The sequence below is a fragment of the Culex quinquefasciatus genome, chromosome 2 (assembly GCF_015732765.1).
Source record: "Culex quinquefasciatus strain JHB chromosome 2, VPISU_Cqui_1.0_pri_paternal, whole genome shotgun sequence".
In the NCBI taxonomy this organism is placed as follows: Eukaryota; Metazoa; Arthropoda; class Insecta; order Diptera; family Culicidae; genus Culex; species Culex quinquefasciatus.
In genome coordinates, this window is record NC_051862.1 from 151,678,614 (window position 1) to 151,695,398 (window position 16,785).

Sequence of the window (16,785 nt, forward strand, 5' to 3'; positions counted from 1 at the left end):
TAAAACGCGTTTTTCTCGGAACGTCAAAATGGCGGGTGCGACAAGATAGCACGACGATGTCGAAATCAAGTAACAAAAAGTTAAATTAAAAATCACCTATAATTTTTTAAGCGTGTATAATTTTTTTCAGTGTAGTCCGTATCCATACCTAAAACTTTGCCGAAGACACCAAATCGATCAAAAAATTCCTTCAAAAGATACAGATTTTTGAATTTTAATACATCATTTTTGTATGGAAAATAATATGGACAAACTAATGATGCAAAATGGCTTCTTTGGGCATACCGAAGGCACCAAAAAAGTTTCAGTCGGATTAAAAAATACAAAAATTAAAATTGAAGAAAAAAGACCGTTTTCGTAGAAAATTGCTCAGCTGTCCATACAAAAATGGTACGTAAATATTCGAACATCTGTATCTTTTGGAGTAATATTCTGATCGGTTTGGTGTCTTGGGCAAATTTTCAGGTATTAATGAAGACTGTTAAAAATAATGTACGCGGAAAAAAATTGGGCGATATTTTATTTTTAATATTTTACCAAATTTTATATTTTTTTGAAAATTGTTGGTATGTTTGAGAGGACATAAAACAAAAACTTTTGAGCCAAATAAAAGTGTGGATAAAAATGTTGCGGCCAAGTTAAGTTATGTTTCTATTTTTTGTAAAAATATAAATTTTGCTTGATTTTATTTTTGGCTTCAGTTTTGAATTTAGAATCATAATTGCTATCTAAAAATACTTTCTAGTATTTGCTAAAGTTTACCGTTTTCAAGATATAGCGAAAACAAATTGGAATCAACTCTAACATTTAAAAATGGCGTAATATTGAATATTTAACCATTATGAAGTGTTATCTTGATTAAAAAAAAGGATTTTTTAGGATCAGAAAATTTTACAAAGTTTCTTTTTTATAATATTCAAATTAGGACCATTACCTAGTTTCTGAGATGTTGGTGCCTGAAAGTAAAAAGCTTGGGAATGGACAATCATGGACACTTTTTTAAGCATCAAAAACCTAACATTTTTCAGTAAAAATTAAACTTTAAGTCGCTATATCTTGAAAACGGACCACTTTATAAAAAAAAAAATGTACAGTACTTTTCGATTGCAAATATGATTTTACATTCAAAACTGAAGTCAAAATAAAATTTATTAAATTTTTTTCGTGTATCATTTTTTCTGAATAGTCCTTATCAATTCGTACAACTTTGCCGAAGACACCAAACCGATCAGCGAATTACTTCAAATGATACAAATATTTTTAATTTTCCCAAACTATCCTTTTTTTTCTTTTACAAGACCAATTTATTGCATTACAACAACGACCTAAAAACCTGCGGGTTGACCGCCTGTTTGTGACTACAAGTCACAAGGCAAAAAAAATCACAACTCTCGAGTCTTACCTGAAACGTCGCTATGTCCAGATTGGCCAGCGTTACCAGAAGATTAAAGGTGGCTGCCGCCAACGAAATCGTTCTCGGCGGAATGCATTCACCTGGAAGAGAAGAAAAAGGAGAGAGAGAGAAGCGGGATAAAGAGTCTGAGTGAGTCTGAGTAATCACATAAAACAATGTGAAAAATTGCTGTTATAACGCCGAATCCCAAACAAACGCAAGGGTTATACTCAACGCGATTGTAAAATTGCCCTGCTGCTGCTGCTGCGAGGAATTGAAGGTAAAACACACCCAATTATTCAAATTACTTTGGTTTTGCTGGGAAGAGAGGGAGGGGGCAAGACGGCGACGACGGTTTGAGAGGTAAGGTTTTCCAAAATTCAAAAGAAATCCGCGCGGCCGGCATCTGATAAAAGCGTAATAATTTTAATTAAATTATCCCATTTCCGGTAGTTATCCACGCTAATAGACTGGCCGACTGGCGGCGGGCTCAATCGGAAAGACTCAAAGGGGTAGCTGCCGCGAGGGTAAGATGCACGAAAAAATATCGAAATTACTGAAATTCAGCTATTCTCACGTTCCAATTTCGGTGTCTTTCCCAACAAAGAATCGAGGCAAACATGAAGGGTTGGAACTTTGGACCGATTTCTTCAAACGATTGAACGATTTCAAACTAAACATCCCTCGCCCGTGGTGAGTTCGGTAAATGTTTGCATCCCCCAGGTATGCGATGCGCGCACCAACGGAAAGTCAACGGATTATCCAAACAGCAAAGCCAAGTAAACTTGAAGAATAAATACACCTTGCGGGTAAACATTTGTCCTCTCCGTTGCCGTCGCCGATTCCAGATCGAACCAAAACAATACACAAAACCAGCATTGTTGAATTCGGACAAACAGAGCTTGATTTTCTCCAAGAGATTCTAACGTCGAAAAAGTTGAGGTTTCTCACCGATAGGCACGATGGTGGAGTACAGCAGCGAGATCGTGCCGAACAGTTCCGTCGTCTTGGCCGTGGTCAGGAACTTGGTAACGTCTGGACCTGTAATGATAACAATAGAATTAATTCGTTGTAAAACTCTTGAATCGAAAAGATTAAAATATACCTCGTGGACATAGTTCTGCCAACTTTGTCAACAGGCCGAGCGAGGCTAGCACCGATAGCACCAAACTTTGCTGGCTCTCCACCGATTCTTGGATTTTGTTGAATTTTCTAACTAAAGTATCGATCAGGCCGAGCGATACTGTGTAACTGAAAGTAGATAAAATAAGGTAAAGGTTATTTAATCAATTTATCTACAGGACACACAGATCGGAAAAACGTAAAGCTTCAGAAATTATTTTATTTATTTGATTAATTCTTAAATATATCAATAATAAGCATAACTGCCACTCTTTAAGCATTTTGTGATACATTTCACTTAAAATTTTGGAAATTAGCAAATTAAGTTTTCGCAACATTCCCGCAGCAACCCACAATTCCACACATTTCCACAAATCAACTTCTCCAGCGCGAGACTGTTGTCAGGCTGTCAACCCAAGACCAGAAAACCAAACCTGTCACGTGACACTTACGAGTCCTGACAGTTGATACTTGACAGCGGCAACGGCAACAGCAGGGCAACGTCACTATGGTGAATAAGTATAAAATTACACACAGTCACACAACAACAACAACAACGACGACGAAGAGGGAGGGAAATCATCTAGATGGCGTTGTTTTCTATCCCGATTTTTCCCCTTTCCAGGCAAGAGATTACATCATTGTTTCGGCGCAGGCAGAACCAGGGGGTTGGACACGAGCCGGTGACACTGTCAGCTGTAATCAAGTGGAACAAGTGGAATGCCAAACAACATAATCAGTCGTGAAAAATTAACATATGACACAAGTAAACAAGCCCGAGGGCGACTTTTTTGTTTATTTGCTGAATTGGTTTGGAAACTGATGGAAAGCGAATTGTTTCGAATTGACGCGCGGTAGTTTTTAATCCTGTCAAAGTTGGCTGACACTGGCGGGATTTTAAGTCCCGGCCGGCTGTCAAGCTGAAGGGGTTGGAGGATGTAGGATTACGGGATGTATGAGGAAATGCACATGTTCACTTCTCAGATTGATTTGAATGGATTGTACCTGTTTATGGAGTTAACAAGTGCAAACAATGAATGGAAAACTAATCACTTATGTTTTGTTTTTATTTTTAGATCATGCTCTGTTTTAAAGGAGAAACAACAATGTGGCAACATGTTAAAATTTTCCTTTTTTTGCATATTTTCGATTTTAAGTTCTAAGAATCAATTCGTTTAAAGCATTCAACAATAAACAGAATTACAAAATAAAGCTAATACTTTAATACCCCTGCGCAACTATTTTAAATCTGCATCTGCTACCCTCCAGGCCACAACAACAGATTACGTATGCTGGCGATAATTGAACAATAACAGAATGTTAATTTTATACAGGAGTCGCGACAAGCAAAACAATCTCTGACGTTGGCGCCAACACCTTGTGCCACTTTTCCCGGGGTCAATCTGGCGCCCTGCATTATTGAATCGGAATATTTTAAAGAAAATTGTTTGCATCTTTATTATTCGAATCCAGTCTGAGCTAGATCAGCTTCTATTCCTAATCCAGCGAGACCTAATTAAGTTACAATTTTAGAGCAGCTTTTTTGCCGAGGGATAGTCACAGACCCTTCAACTAGCTTTAAAGTATTTTTGTGCTCCGTCCGTAAACATCCAAATAAGCCCTTTGGTTGCGTCACACCCTATTGAGATCTACAAAAGGCATATCAGCAACACAGAGAATCTCTCCCCTTGCTTCTAACTACTTCTGTCAGTTGGACATCGTCGTCGTTCCCGACCGTTTGACAGGGACGAAAAAAAGGCATCAGAAAGACTCGCACTCGACTGCTGCTGCTCGGGAATAAATGAAAAAGGTATTAACACTTTGCATTTGCATACAACCACGTGGAAATGTTGTGTACACAAATTTCTGAGCTTCGGCACACGATGCAATTTCGCCCCTTTTTTACCCTGTAAGGTCTGCAACCACCCAAAGGATGAGTTAAAGGGGATCCTCTTCGTTTTAGAGTGGTTCACACTTTAACAGTTTTTATTATTATAAAAAATAGTTAAAGTTTATACACCGAAGATTAAATCATTAAAAAACCATAGCGTTTGATTACGATTTAACATGCGAAAAATATTAAGGTAAAACAAGACCTATGAATTTCACCTTCATAAGATTGTCTCCAGCCGGGACCCGTGGTGTAGGGGCAAGCTCATCCAGTCGGCCTGGGTTCGATCCCAGATGGTCCCGGTGGCAAATTTTGAGACGAGATTTGTCTGATCACGCCTTCCGTCGGACGGGGAAGTAAATGTTGGCCTCGGTCTAACCTAGAGGTTAGGTCGATAGCTCAGTCCAGGTGTAGAAGTCGTCTCCCTTGATCCTGTCCCGGTGGAGTCGCTGGTAGGCAGTTGGACTAACAATCCAAAGGTCGTCAGTTCGAATCCTGGGGTGGATGGAAGCAAAGGTGTAAAAAGAGGTTTGCAATTGCCTCAACAATCAAGCCTTCGGACACCTAGTTTCGAGTAGGAAACTCGCAATCGAGAACGCCAAGGCAATGCTGTAAAGCGAATAATTGAGATTTTTTTTAGAAGGATGCCTCCAAAAGCACAAGCAGACTTCAAATCCTTTTGTCACATTCATATCAGATTCAGTTAGGTTAGATTAGATTTAGTTTCACATACGTGAACCACCCTACTCTTCCCCTCAAATTGCCGGCTGGGCCACCGTCCCTGTGATCCCGGAGTGAGTGCGGCCAGACCGCTTCGGCATACAAATTACGGGTTTATTTTCAAATCCTTTAGGAAAATAAACATTCCGGATGACCCCTGGCGATGAAAAACCCCTTCTGTGTCCCAACTGCTGGACTCTCGGAGCGGATGGGTTGCGAAGAGTCTCGCTTTGCCACGGGAGTTGGATGGTGTTTAACGACGAATAAGTGTTGATGGATTAAGTTTATGAGTAATTGGAATTTTAAATTTCACGCTGGTGATGGAGACGACGACATCGGTGTTTTGTTATGGGCTGATGGCGCCGCCGGGTATTGACGCGAGTTAATGCCATTTTGGTGTAGCGGAGCGCACTGGACAGATACAGGCAAATATTGAATAATTTTGACGACAACGCTTCACAGAGCAATAGATGCAAATCTCTATGGAAATTTATCAGAAATAAAATCGAACTCACGACCTTTGGATTGGAAACCCAGCACGCCGCAAGTCGAAACCTACCTACCGGTCAGTATTCCCAGTGAGCATATTTAGAGCAATTCCAGCTCAAATCAGGAATTTTTCTAGTAGTTTTGTAGCCGACCCTCTCCGATTTCAATGAAACTTTTTAGACATGTTATCCTAGGCCTATGTAAGCCATTTTTGTGTAAACACTGTAGAAAAATACACGCCACTTCCACGAGATTTTTCAATTTTTAACTTTAAAAGTTAAATTTGAAGGTGATGTCACGATTTGTTTTCGTTCAAAATTTTTGAGGAAATAGCCTAAAATGTTACAAAAAGTCTCACGAAAAATGCAGCATGGTATGCCTCCCCTAAAAAAAATACAAAAATCATTTACTAAAACTGTTTTTTGAAAAGTGGTCTAAACGTTGAAATTTTCAAAAACCGAAAGCGGTAATCAAATCCCCAGGCAATTTTACATAAAAGTCTCCATATTGACCGTTATCCTATGTCCAATCGTTGTGAAGAAACAGTGGTTTTAATAATAAAAATGTTGAAAAAATCGTTTTTTTTATGGTTTTTTGCAATTTTTAAATGACAGAATTGATTGTTCAGTCTCGAAAATATTCCAATTTTCTATAAGTTTGCCTTTGACAGCATTTGGGGGTCAAGGGTCCTGATTTTCGGTTCAATGAACAAAAACCATCCACTCATCGCCTATTCCAACCCGCTACCATTCATGAGCGAATGAGACTCGCATGCAGCCAGAGAGTGGCACGAACTGTTCACTCAGCGAACAAATACATCGTGAAAATATTTGCCTACTCCGTCGCTCGACGACACTCACGTTGCTCAGCGAAGAGCCATTCTCACAAAACGCCAGCGCGGCAGTCTTTTTGTCTTCACACCCTCAGTTTGCCATCAATTTGATTTTTTCTTGGTGGAAGTTTCTTTGATTGGTGTCTATAATATTATGAAATCAAAATAAATGAACAATTTAATTTATAACATAGAATTTAGGCAACCCAAATCAATGAATATAACGCAGCGCATCAGAGAAAAACTGTGTTCAGTTCAGAGTGATCGGAGCCGTTCGGCCTGACAGAGCCGTTCGGAGACTGAGCCGATCAGAGAGAGAAGGAGAGTAGAAGAGAGAGTGTTCGGGAGCGAATGGTATGAAAGTGACAAACAGTAGGAATTCATCAGGGCAGTATCGCGTCGCCTGCTATTTGTGCTCGCGAGTGGAGTGGTTGATTTTGAGCAATATTATTAAAACCGCTATATCTTCACAAGGATTGGACATAGGACAATGGTTAATATGGAGACTTTTTAAGTGGGGAATCGATTACCGCTTTCGGTTTTTGAAAATTTCAACGTTTAGACAACTTTTCAAAAAAACAGTTTAAGTAAATGATTTTAGTTTTTTTAGGAGAGACATACCATCCTGCATTTTTCGTGAGTCTTTTTGTAACATTTTAGGCTATTTCCTCAAAAATTTTGAACGAAAAAAAATGGTGACATCACCTTCAAATTTAACTTTAAAACTTAAAAATTTAAAAATCTCATGGAAAAGGCGTGTATTTTCTTTTAGTGTATTTTTTTTTAGAAAGCCCGTAATTTTTTAATTACAAAATACAAAAATATTTAAATTACTTACGCCCTTTTCAAATGTCATTTTCGAGTACAATTGGCTCCATATACACAAAATTGGCTTATATAGGTCTAGGATAACATGTCTAAAAAGTTTCATTGAAATCGGAGAGGGTCGGGTACAAAAGTACCAGAAAAATTCCTGATTTGAGCTGGAATTGTTCTTTACTCTTTTAAGGGATCTGACCTTGCCGAGCCAGACAGGAATCTAACTTAAACATTAGAAAAAAACAATATTCCAAGGGTTTGCATCACCTAACAATGCACGCATCGAGGTGCGCATTTGCAGCACAAAAACGCTAAAATCAATTCCGTTCCGCGCGTAGCATTAATATTGATAGAATTGCATCGGATCTGTTTCGTTGTCTGCTCACCGGACTGAATGTCTAATGCCAACCAACAATCGAGTCGAGGTGAAAACACAGGCAAACTCACATCCACGCGAGTCACACTAATCCCAATTTATCACCAGAGCGAGCTCGGGTAAAAAGCAAATAAACATTGCTAATACTCGTGTTGTTCACATAATTCAACTCCAATCTAAATATAAATAAATCATTCGTTCCATTATGCCAATGTGTAGTGTGATCGTGTGTGTGTGTGTGCGCGCAGATAAATTGTATGTGCCCAGTTGGTTCGACGATTGACGGACTTCTAAAGTGTAAACAACAACTGTCAAAGGGGGAGGGGGGGGGTCCAAGTGGGGAGGAATGTTAGGTTAAAATATAGCTAAACCAATTGGACTCTATGTCTACACACAACCATCAACTAAAACCCAACTCCGCTTCTAAACTGTCCCACGAATTGCCACATTGACTCTGTGTTGGGGCGCGCGCGTGTGTTTGTGCATCAGTAGAGTTTGTTGCAGTTTTGTTGTGTTTTGTGAGCTTTTACTTCGGGGAATTTACTGTTTGGACACCACCCGGAGTGTCCGCCTAGCGCGCGCATTCCCACGATAATCGCATTGTTTATGCCATGTTCCAGCGCACGAGATAGTCCGTGATGGACAGAAAATTGTATTTATACACATAAATTAGTCGATGACTAATTATGGAACAACGCAATTGTTATTGAGGTAAATTTGGATTAAGCTGATAACAATCTAGACAAAGTAAAAGTTGTATCCCATTTTAGGAAAGTTTGTTTGCAAACAAGTTGAAACTCAAACTTTTTGAAAGCTACTCGAAAATAAGGCATGATTTAAGGAACTTCGAATATGGGCATATTAAAAGTTATATTAATAGTTAGGAACACGGATACAAATTGAAAGATTTCTCAAATGGATCGTGGAAGATACCATAAATAATATTTGAAAAAAAAAACAACCTTCAAATAGCAAGAATATTACCTATATATATTTAGACTTATAAGAAAGTTAGAGTCACGGCAATGAGCATTCCAGATTTTTGATAATTTTTCATAATAAAATAATCAACACATAATTTGAGCCTGAAATATAAGTATAGCTTGTAAACTTACTGGAGTCTTTCCCTGATTATTGATAACGCTTGAGTCCTCTAACAATTGCTGCTAGTTCTATCAAAATATTGAACAAACACCACCGTTACAGCAGATGTCATTTCAATGATTTGGATTTCCTACGCTTCGTCCCCGCTTCGCAGGTTCAATGGTGCTTTCATTGTCACAATTTTCCGATTTTTTTTCGTTCCTTTTTCGAAAAAGTCCCTCACAAAGGTACTGTTGTGTGCTTATTGCTATTATTATTTATAAATTTTCGACTTCAATTGTTATTGTTATTACTCTCCTTCGGTCCTCTTTAATTTTCCCGGGTTTTTTTCTCCTCTCGTTTTGTCCTCCTGATCCATTGTCATTTTGGCAATTTTCCTCTAGTTGAGATTTGCTGTATTTTTTTTTTTTTGCTGCTCCTCCGTCGCGTTTTATTGTCGGTCAGATTCAATAAATGTTTTCCTCCTCGCCTGATGGGTCGTCCTGTATTATGGTGTTGTCGCCCTCCGATGATTACAGGGGACATGCCGTCGTCGTCGACCTAATGTACCACGGCCTGCTACCGATGCGCGCTACTCTCGGATTGTTTATCCACTTGAGTTCCCTCTTTCGAAGCCGTCCACCCCTGTGGGTTCGATGGTGCAGCTTCCGAAATGTCCTCTCGCCCGTCAGCCGTTGGGCACAATGGATTGGCACTTGAAAACTCACTCGGCGGTGAAATAGCACATGCTGTAATTGTAAATCAATACCGGGAAGTGGATTCATCGCCCGAGTCGTCGTCGGTGTGGAAGGTTGACGGCAAGGCCTAGCCAGTAAGGGGACCGCATTTGCGCTTCAGGGCAGTTCTCTGCGAAATCGTGTTACTTCGTTTTGAATGGAATTTGCTTCATTTATCATTAAATAAGGACGGTGAGGACAATATCATTTCCCTAGGAAGCACGAAAGGGAGCATGAGTCGACGATTGGCATTCTTAATAATGAACTCAAAATTAAAGAAAATACTATTTTATGTAGGAATTCCTGGAATTTTAGGTAAGCTTACCAATTTCTAAATGTTGAAAAATAATAACTGGAGTTTTTTTTTTTTTTTTGAAAAGGTCCAATGAACCAAATTTTCATTTTTTGCCTTTTGGGTGTTTTTTAATACCCCTGACTCAAGGCGGTTACAAAAACACCCAAAAAGCAAAAACTGGAAATTTGGTTTATTGGACCTTTTCAAAAAAAACTCCAGATAAACACTTTTACTCTTCTTACTTTTACCCAAAGAAAAAGCTAGCTCTTCTTTCCAGTGAATGATTTTAAAAGATCAAAAATTGGATGAAAATTTGATTTTTGACGATTTTTTATATCGAAACCATAAAAATTGAAAAAAATCCAAGTTAGCCAAATCAAAATTATTTTTATCAACTAATTTGAAGTCAGTTTATTCCTGAAATGGTCAAAGTTAGTGGGAGTTGGGATTTAACTAAATTGCCTTTCAACCAAAGTGATGTTTACAGTTATACAATAATCTCATACTTTAAGTAACAAAACTTATTTGTGTTGTGTTGATGACGTTTGAAGGAAATTTTGCTGAAAAAACGTGAATTCCCGAATTGGGATTTTAGATTATTGTTTTCCCGGATTCCAAAAATGGAAAAAAATATCATATTTATGGACATAATTTCAAATCTGTTTGAAGAAATTTTGGTTGAATTAAACCAGGGCTGTGGAGTCGGATTCGGAGTCGGAGCCGGAGTCGGTGGAGTCGGGTCTTTTTGGGGACCTGGAGTCGGAGTCGGAGTCGGAGTCTGAGTCGGCTAAATTTCTGATAGATCCGGAGTCGGAGCTGTAGTCGGAGTTGTCAAAAAATTTACGAACTTATTTATTGTTCAATATTTGTTATAATTCAGGTTAATTCCCATTTTTTTATATTTTAAGTTTATTTATTGGATTGCTTGCACTGCGTTGACATTTTTTTGTTTAATTTATTTTTTGGTTCAAGATATTTATCAGATTCCTTGATGTTTTCGAAGCATTTTTATTGTGATTGAAAAGCTCAATTTTGAAATACAGTTAAACCGGCATTCTTGTGCCTCGCATATACGAGTCATTGAATTTATTAGATAAATCGATTACCCCAATGTTTACAAATTCTCTACAAAACTCTTTAAGTGTTGATCCTTAAATAAAATCGTTGACAAGTCTATTTTTTTAAATACCTTACCCCTTCAGGCCTGAAATTTCAAAAAAATATTTTTAAGGTTAATTATGGGAAAATGATTCTTATACGAAAATTATAGGCTAGTTTTGAAAATTTTGATTTTTTGGGTAATATTTGACCCATCAGGCCTGAAAGGGTTAAATCGAGGTGATATAATTGATATAATTTAATTTATTTTTCAAATATTAGAATTATCTCATGATTTGTATGTTTAAAGTGTGTACTGAGCTGAATCACACAATGTCCAAGGTACGTTATCTCAAATAAATTCAAAAAAGCTTTAAAAAATAGTTACTTTGAAAATGGTTTATTTCAAAACCAGGGTATCCAGGGTAGTTACTGCACACCCATTTCTCATTACTGAATTCAGTTAATTCTGAATTCAGTACTACTGAAATTTTCAGTAAATGAAAACTTGCTGAAAAAAAACAATCAAAAATTAGTGTAGCTAGCTTATTAACATAAAAAAATAATGTAAATTTAAAGTAGTTAAATAAAATGTTCCAATTTATCAAACAACAAAATTCAAATTTACTCACAAAATTGTTGTTCTGAAAATGCGTTTTTTTTTTTTCATATGTAAAATACAGATTAGGTGTCAGAGCCGGAGTCAACAATTTGTGGAAAGCTGGAGCCGGAGTCGTAGTCGGAGTCGGAGTCGGCTTAACTCAGAAAGCCGGAGTCGGAGTCGCTTGAAATATGACCCGACTCCGCAGCCCTGAATTAAACCTTCTACTAACAAAATGTATATTCCAATTTGATTACACAAGAAAAAAAAAATATGTGTCGAAAATATGCAAAAACAATAAACAGATAAATTTATTTTTTTGTAAATTCCTTCTAGGGGAACTATACCCTTTCTCAGCCTATTTCTATTATCGGCCTATCAGCACTTTGATCATGAATTACAGCTTAAATAAAGTGTTTTTGACTGTTCCAAAGTAATAAATAGCTCAAATAAAAGTGAGCAAGCAACTCTTCATTGTTGATACATCTGAAAATGTTGATTAAATAGCGAAAAATGGCAAAAGTGATGAGAATTGGTCGAACGGCTTAGTGTGATTAAAATGGGTATATTTCCCCTAATTCCTAATCAGGTTATAACAAATTGAATCAGAAGTTATTGTCTCCTGACTTTGACAAAGTTGAAAATAGATAGCTTAGAAATCTTGATCAATACATTTTGCCAAGGGTCATTTTTTCTAACTTGAAATTAAAATACAGGTCATACTCGATAATCCAACGTCCTCGAACTACGACATTTGAAAAAATGCGATTTCGGTGTCTCGGACCTAAGAAAAACGCAAAAAGCTACGTGTCATAAGATAACACACAAGCGACGAAATATTAACATGAAGCCCCAAAACTTTTTAATACAATATCTGTATTCACCTGTATTCACCCTATTTTTGAAACTCTAAACTTTCTTGAATCAGCTAATTTTGCAAAATACCGCACAAAAAAAGTTGAAGTTGAAAAGTTGAAAATGTACGAAAATGTACGAGAATTAATTCTAAAAAAAACACAAACTTTGAGTTTATACTAAAAGTGAGAAATTTAGATAATTTTCTTTTTTGAATTTCACTTGAAAAGCTGATTTGAATCTGCGTGTGCATACGAGAACTACTTAGAAAAATAAATTTTGTATTTAACCAGTGTTGCGATTCTCACGCGCTCACGCGCTCGTGAGCGCTCATTTTTCGCTCATTTCGTTTTTTTTCAGCTCGCGTTTGCTTCACGCTTGCGCTCGTGCTCATATTTCGCTCACGGAGCGCTAATTTTGGCTGTATCGTTAATCGTTTTACGTTTTTTTGAAGCGGAAACATTGCTAAGTGAAGTTTTTTTTAATGATATAGTAATTGGAATAGCTTATTTTCATTAATTATGTTTTTGAATAAAAGGTTGCATTCGCAAGGGTCAAACCATTTTGAAGACTTACAGTCAGAGTTGAAAGTATAAATATTTTCGAATTAAAAGGCCTTATCTTAATAAAAATTAAGGTAAGCAGAGATAGATTGTGGCGGAAGGGTATCGGCGCCTAAACAAAAAAAAAACCTAAAAACCTTAGAAAAAATTCAAGAAGATTAAAATTAAATTTTATTCTCCGGAGTGTTCGATTCAAAGTTATGTGCTTGGTTGATTAAAATATAATATTAAACTGTTTTGTGTACCTGACAAGTTTATTTACACCCAAAACTGGCAGCGCTAGTCCGAGAGAATGATGGTCTCGAGTCGAGAGAATAGTGGTACCATTCACGGACGCAGAGAACACAGCTCGAGATGGGCAATAGAACTATTCTCTCGAGGTTCATTTGCAAAAAAAAATCATCCGTCAAACAAAAAACCAAAAGTCTCGACAACGGGAATCGAATCAGAGATCTTTGACAAACCAATCCAATGACTTAGCTGCCTCGGCCACCACAGCTTGGTGACCATGGAGAAGTCAGAAGTCGATGTATGACACTTGTTGGAGATTTATTGATTCAACTAACGAATGAACTCATTTGTTATGATGGTGTGAGTTGGTACCATTATTCTATCGATTTTGGCACTGAGCCCTCAATAAGTTTTGAGAGAACGATTATCTCGATTCTGAATTTTGGGTGTACTACCTCTGCAAAGTGCGAGTCAGAATGAACTACTACTAAAAAAATCATTCCGTTTAATATATCGTTAAGTGATTGGAAACGAATGACCATTTTTAATAAAGATAGTCCTTCTCTTTCTTATTCTAGAAAATAGGGTAGAATTTTCCGAATATACGGGATGATTGCAACTCCTTTTAAGCTTATTTTTGGGTTTTTAAAGGTACAATAAACAAAATTTCAATATTTTGCTTTTTGGTGTTTTTTTAAACATAAAATACACATAATTTCTAATTAATTTTTTTGTACATATCAAGCAATGCACTGTAATTGGTCAAATGTGGATTTTTAAACAAACAGTGCATTTGCGGCGAGCGCGAGCGATCACGAGCTACCTGATAAAATCTCACGCTCCAGCTGGAGCGAGCACGCCTTCCGTGAGCGCTCGCTCATTCGCAACCCTGTATTTAACACACTTTTTAGACATGAAAAATCAAAACTGACTAAGTCAACAGCCAGGCCCCCCCCCAATTTTTTGGAAGAAATATGGGAGAGAGGGAAGAAGAAGAAAAGAAAATTTCTTCTTCCAGCGCCCCCTAACCAAAATACTGGCTACACTTCTGTCAACAGCAAACAGTAAACCAAAATTTAAAATGTTATTCATGCAATTGGGTGATTGAGTCGTATTCTATTTATTCTCAAGGTTCTGTAAATTATTCTATTTCCTAAAAATTAAAAAGGAATGTTTGAAAAACATTACACATACTGCATTTGATGAGAATTTACAATGTTGTTTTGGATTACAAAAATACATTGGTGGTCTATTTGAAAATGTTTTCTAACTATGAAAAGAATGATTAAAAACCCTAAAGTATTCAAAGAGAGCATCTCTTTCGCTGAGAATTCCCCGTCAGTCAGGTTCAATAAACAGTGAGTGTCCTCTGCAGCATCAGAGGGTCCAACAGTCCTACCAAAAGGGACACACAACAAGAACAATGCACGGAAGTCGGCATATTGTACGGCCCGTCGCACACTCGCACATATCCAACACAATCGCCATGAATTGATATGAGAAGAATACATGCTTCAGAGCGGGAGATTGTCGAAAATCGTCCGCACGAGCGCTGAATTGATTTGTAATTACAACCTCCACCTCCACCGGCGTGTGCACACTTTAACAAGAAACCCTCAATTGTAAGCCTATTATCGGCGTCGAAGTGGGTTCTTAAGCCGTTGACGGTCGTTATTGCCCGTCGCGTCGTTTTGTTTTGCATCTTTTCAACACGAAAAAAAAGCGGTCCATAAATTGAAGTGAACAACGAAAGTGAAACGGTTCCCCCCCACGGTAGATAACGCCGGCTCCAGCCTGGCCAGGCTCCAGGCGGTCCAAGAATTTTCGGAGGAATTGAGGTGCAGCAGCCTGGGTTCGAGACACGAAAGAATTCCAGAAATACCTACTCCAGATAAGAGTGTCTCCGGTGTGGTGCCGCACGCGGTCAGTTTATGACATATTAAATACGACGAACGCTGTGTAGCCGGTTCCGAAGACGTCGTCTGCAGAAGCTGCGGTTTTAAATTTGGTATCTCAAGGTTCCAAATTCTTTTGCGGTGACTGTTTGTCAGAAGGGATTTAAATATTTTGTGAAGAATATTAGTCAACTAATCAACACTTGTAGGTGGATGTGGTCTTGTAATATGCAACGATTCAACTAATATCTCTATAACTAGGAGTAGGTAGGTAGATTGTATATTTTTTCACTAACGATTGGCGTAGAAATTGAAACCGTAAAACTGTTGAATGGAAAAAATATTTGAATATATAAAATTGTAATAGTTCCCATGATTATTCAACGATACTCTAATACTTAATATCACATGAATTGTTCAAGCAGATCACTTTCATGAACTCCCAACATCATGCCATGATTAGATAGATTAAAATGAACAACAACAAGGTTGCGATGTTTTTCAAGTTAAGAATAAATTCAAACTTTACACATCAGGCCCAAGGTTCAACGACAGCATCTCCCTTCCAGCTGCTGCCTACGGGATAGAGGAGAAATTCTGAAATTTCAATTAGCGAGCAGTTACAGCGGGCAAATATTTGCACTGATGTTCAGTTCTTGCGTAACGCCAGCGCCACTCAGCGGAGCCTCCTGGCTGCTGCTGTGTATGTTTTCGAATGTAGAAGGAGGCTTTCGTCTGAATTTTCCGTTTTCCCAGCAAGCAAACAAACAACGACAACCTCCTCTGCGTTCCCCCGTGCCATCAGAAACGTGCCTTTTCCGTTGAGATATTCGCTCGTTTGTAGAATATCCCTGCTTCAATAGAAGAGAGAAGAAGCATACGTGGTAGGGTAGTTGGTTCTAAGATGGTCCAAATTCTCAATTACGAATCCTATTCGAAACATTGAGCAGTTAGATAAATTAAGTTTTAAATATTTTTAAATTTACATTTTTGCATTGTTAGATGATTCGTGAGTTAAACAACAGTGAAATTCTGGCAAATCTGCTATGAAATAATAATAAAAAAAAAACAAATAAAGGAAAAACTGCCGTTGGATGAATTTTTCTGAATCTCTGAAATCTCTATTTTAGATTAAATGATATTCAAACAATAAAACGTTTAAAAACGCGACAAAAATAGTTCAAAATGACCAACCTCGCCCGTTCAAAAGCAAAAATACAGAGAAGAAGCGCACCCACTAAATCGGTTTTGGTCACTGATAATGATGATGGAAAATAAACTTTGGTGAATGACTTTCCGAGTTCTTTGACTTGGTCCCTTCGGTGGGGTCGCCGAAGGCGAGGGTGGACGACACACTGCCGACTGTGGGTGAAGGGTTCTTTTTTGCCAAGTGTGCACAAAACGGCCAACCGACCGCGGTGCCAGAGGAATGATGGGTTTTGTTTGTCTATTTGCATATCGGTAAATCAGTACAAGATAAACGAACAGCAAGAGCCAAGAAGGGTGGGGGGAGGGTTTCAAAGCAAAACTAACCGCTCGCGCACCGTGTCTAAATAAATTATTATTAATTAGTCAATTTTGTTTGCTCTCGGGTTGGTTCCGTCTGCTGGGTAGGCAAGGGTTGCCAGAAGTCATTGTGGAGTTGTCTTTGAGTTCGTTGGAAGAGGGGTCTCCAGTGGCGACAAGATATACCGGCGATACCGCCGATTGTCGTATCTGTTTTGATCTTGTTGATTAAGTACAATCAAAACTAGAGAGATTTGAACATTACCATACTGATTTAAT

General features: G+C 38.0%; 1 protein-coding gene across 1 annotated transcript in view; it reads right to left on the reverse strand.

The window, feature by feature from the left end:
- Positions 1-16,785, reverse strand: part of LOC6041617 (S phase cyclin A-associated protein in the endoplasmic reticulum) — a 133,923-nt gene that overhangs the window by 24,056 nt on the left and 93,082 nt on the right. The window contains exons 9-11 of the mRNA XM_038252996.1: positions 2,499-2,644; positions 2,345-2,434; positions 1,403-1,494 (exon numbers count right to left, since the gene is read on the reverse strand). Coding sequence (XP_038108924.1) covers positions 1,403-1,494; positions 2,345-2,434; positions 2,499-2,644 — 328 coding nt within the window. The remainder of the gene's footprint in view (positions 1-1,402; positions 1,495-2,344; positions 2,435-2,498; positions 2,645-16,785) is intronic.